The 4,166-nt window shown below is 42.0% G+C and overlaps 1 protein-coding gene across 1 annotated transcript; it reads left to right on the top strand.

Annotated features, from left to right (window-relative positions):
• Positions 1-709: 709 nt before the first annotated feature.
• Positions 710-1,615, top strand: BGW36DRAFT_307403 (Alpha/Beta hydrolase protein; the record flags this gene model as incomplete). Its single annotated transcript, XM_046212237.1, has 1 exon — positions 710-1,615. The coding sequence occupies one exon, from the start codon at positions 710-712 to the stop codon at positions 1,613-1,615; it is 906 nt and encodes a 301-aa protein (XP_046066623.1).
• Between the last annotated feature and the right edge of the window lie 2,551 nt (positions 1,616-4,166).

Raw genomic sequence — 4,166 nt, 5'->3', positions numbered from 1 at the left:
GGCGTTTGCTTTCACCGAACCAGACACTTCATTGTGCTCTCGAGAAGCATGTAGCTTGGTAACCATGTTTCACGTTGTAATATATCAAAAGATCCGTGTGTTTCATTGCGAGAAAAGGAGGACAATGAGTGAGAGTTCCCTAATTTTTATAATTGCAGGTGTCAATGTATGCTTTCCACACTAGTCAATAAACTCTAAGAGTGCGGAGCCATATCGTTTACAATAATCCCATAAACAGGGGGTGCATCCCACATGGGGAAAACCTGGAGAAGTATGGGGAATACAATCCATACACACAATTGGATAACTGAAAATAAGATTGGAAAGAGGAGTCGGGCCGAATGCAGATTTATAAGGCCGAACGACCGATCCCACTCTATTCCCCACATTACGTTGAAGTGCCTCTCACATTCGAAGTTACCGAAGTCAAATCCCAAGGTTTACGTAAATTTCACCCTATTCGGGCCGAATTGAACCGAATCGGATAAACAAAGAAAGGAATGGGGAGAGAGGTAGTTGTATGACGAAGCGATGATAGGTGCCAATGCTGTGGCAATCGGGAAATGAGGAGATATGTCAAGACGATTCTTTCTTAGTACCTGAGGGTATAAAAGGTGATCAAATGTCAATGCTTGCATTTGTAGTACCATTAAGCTCATTCTTCTAAGTTTTGGAAACAAACTATTCTTCGTCTACAAATCACGGCACTATGCAATTGAACGTCAAATTTCCGAGTGATGGGGAAACCATTGCAGGCATACTTTTCCGTCCTGACGATGCCCAGGGAAAGCTACCTACGGTGATATGTGCTGGTGGATGGTGTTATACAAAAGAAATTGTCCTTCCACATATTGCTAGAATCGTGAATGAGGGCGGTGTGCAAGTTCTGGCTTTCGATTATGCTGGATTTGGGGAGAGTTCGGGCAAACGCCGCCAGCATCTTGATCCCTGGCAACAGATTTCGGATTATCGCAACGCCTTGACCTACGCAGAGGGTCGAGATGATGTTGATCCTTCGCGGTTGGGCTGCCTAGGTATATCATACAGCGGCGGGCATGTTCTGATATTAGCCGCGATTGACCCACGCATCAAGGCCGTTGTCAGTATTGTGCCTGTGGTTGATGGTTACAATAATTTACGCCGCGCACATGGCGAACGGCGTTTCGCAGATCTGGAAGCCGCTATTCTTCACGATCAAAAAGCCCGTGCAGCTGGTAAGAATGAAGGGAAGATCGCCATGGCCTCTCGCACACCCTACGATGAGCTATCTGTGTGGCCCTTTCCTCGTGTCAATGAGGTCTTTACACAGGTGAAAGAAACAGAGGCCCCTTTGCATGAGCACTGGAGCACGATGGAATCAGCTGAATTACTGTTGAATTATTCCGTATCACCTTTCTTACCACGCGTTATAAACACGAATGTGATGATGATTGTAGCTGAGGGAGATAATATTACGGCCTGGGACTTGGAAATCGAAGCATTCAACAAGATTCCGTCTCCCTCCAAGCAGGTCCAGATTCTTCCCGGTGTCAGCCACATGAGTTTGTACTCAGACCGAGCTGATACTAACGTTGCAGCCGTACATTCTAGGGAATGGTTCTCTAAGATGTTATAGGATACACCCTAGCGACAGTAGGGGATTATCTTTCAACAGCTATGACGGGATTTTGAAGTGAGAAATATTAGGGAACCTTCGCTCTTAGGATTTTCTTTCTTCTCCCAAAGTTGGCAGGTTGTTACTGGTTTCATTCGACAAAAAGGCTTCTCCCACATCAAGTGAATATTTGAATATGGGTTTATTTATCTGATCTGCGAAAGTCCCCGGATTTCTGTGCTTTCCACTCAACCCTTGTTTAGTTATTGAAACCTATGAAACAATTACTTTTGAAATATATCTGAGTATCTCAACACCATGCTGCAACGTTCTCAGTATAAGTTTTTACACTGCCTACGGCAACTACTATCATTTCTAACGAATGAAATCATATAATATAGAAATTAAAAAGTATTTACACATCTAACAGGCTCCTTGGGCGCAGCTTAAATCCTGTTGATGATCAATAATTTTACATTATAATCTAGTATAAACTTTATTTGATGTTAATAACTAGCTTTATTAGATAAACTAATTAATTGTTATGATGATAATAAAAAGAGTTAACATAGAAACAAAGTAAATTTTCGGCAGAAAATCAAATTTTTTACAAGGAAGTATTGTCGTTCAAGTTCACTGTAAAGTACCTTGATCCTGAACGGTGTATTGGAAAAGGTGTGGATTACCCTGCTATATGTGAGATGGTGGGAAGTATATCGCGTTGACACAGAAGCAATCTACGGACAGTACCATATGGAGGCTACACAACAAGCATCCTATACCGAACTGCTGCAGTCCATTTCGTCAACAGGGGGCCAGAAGCTCACATCAACGGATCATGCTATACATCTCCAACGCATACACAGAACATAGGCCGACAGAAACCTGACTTCACTACTCCATAATATATTAAAGGCTTTCGATAATATCTCCCAACAACGATTGTTATATAATTTAAAGAGAGAATAAATAAAGTAAACACTTATATAATAGATAGACGTTCTTTTAATTATCATTCTTTGATATTCAAACTTTAAGAAGACATAGCACTGTCAGTATCCATTTAAATTGGAATTTCAAAGATCCTTACTGATACTAATCCTTTATCCCTATCATCAATGCATAATCAACTGATCAGTTGATTAATCTAATTTTACAGACAAACATTAGCATTATACTAGATATATAAAGTTTAATCAATTTTTTTGATTTAAATCCTATTGTAAGGCTCCTTGACACTGTCAATCTCTAAATGCCAAAAAGTAACACTGAGGTAATTGGGCCATTGCTCAATTCCAGGGTTGGCACGCTTATAAGCCTCTGTGAGCCTGCAGCGCCCTTGCTGCTGCCAGGCCTCACATCTATCTAACTAAAATACTTAATTGATTTGGGTAGGAATCGATTAGAACTAGGGTTAAAGCTTAATTTTCGTTAGCGGTCCCAGGGTGTTACGAAACCAACATATGCAAAGCTAAGGACAGATTAGGATGTCTTAAGCCACTTCAGGGCAAGTGTCTGTTAAAGCGGCTAACACCACGGCCAACCAGTTACCACGACCACACACAGCCCGTTTGCTACTCACACGGGATTACACATTACATAAGCAACTACACTCGGGTATACAATAAGAGTGTAGGAGAAGTGTAGGAAAAGACAAGAAGGTGATTGGATATACAATCTGTATACGGACAGATTGTAGGGATATTGTAGGAACGACATCTATATAAACACACCCATTTGCATGTATCTAGTTTACCTTAGCATAGTTCTTTAACATAAGTCACTACGATTATTACTATCAGTTACACTGTAAGGGTCAGCAAGGCAATCCCACTTGAAGTACTACGGCACTTCAAGGCATCGCTCCTACTTTAGTTGTGTCTTACCCTCACCTTTACCCTTCGGCAACCTTTGTACTTCGTTACTAGTTACCCTCAAGGAACCTCTGTGTGGTTCAACACATCGTATCGCTCCTCGACACAGCCAGTGACAACTAGAGTGGGTCCCGGTGCGTGACAAAAGAACTATCGTCTTGACCCCGAGGAACGATACGGGACAAGTACTATCAAGCAGGGCCAATTACTACATTAGGAAAGTATTACCCCAACAAGACTACTAATCATGGCAGGCAACAATGCAACTCCAACACCCAGTACCACTGGAGGACAAACACCCAGTGTTCAATCCGTAATGGCAGTCAATCAACAATTACGTGAACGAATTAGCCAATTGGAGAATGCATCACACGCAAGGATTAAGATCAACAAACCAACTCCGTTCAAAGGAGATAGGACCAAGCTGAGGAGTTACCTAGCACAAATGCAGTTGTACTTTTCTGTCAACTCGCACTTGCTGCATGGGGAACCAGACAAGGTCTTGACAGCTTCAACGTTCCTAGAAGGAGAAGCTATGGATTGGTTTGAACCCTATGTACGGGCATGGTTTGAGATAGCCCCAGATGACAGGGAAGACGAGATCGATGAAACCTTTGCGGACTACAATGTATTCGTCAGAAAAATCAAATCAACCTTTGGAGAAATCGATGAGAGAAATAACGCAGCTCAGAAAATTC

This window comes from Talaromyces proteolyticus (assembly GCF_021365285.1).
Source record: "Talaromyces proteolyticus strain PMI_201 chromosome Unknown BGW36scaffold_14, whole genome shotgun sequence".
In the NCBI taxonomy this organism is placed as follows: Eukaryota; Fungi; Ascomycota; class Eurotiomycetes; order Eurotiales; family Trichocomaceae; genus Talaromyces; species Talaromyces proteolyticus.
This window is presented reverse-complemented; position numbering and strand designations above follow the sequence as displayed.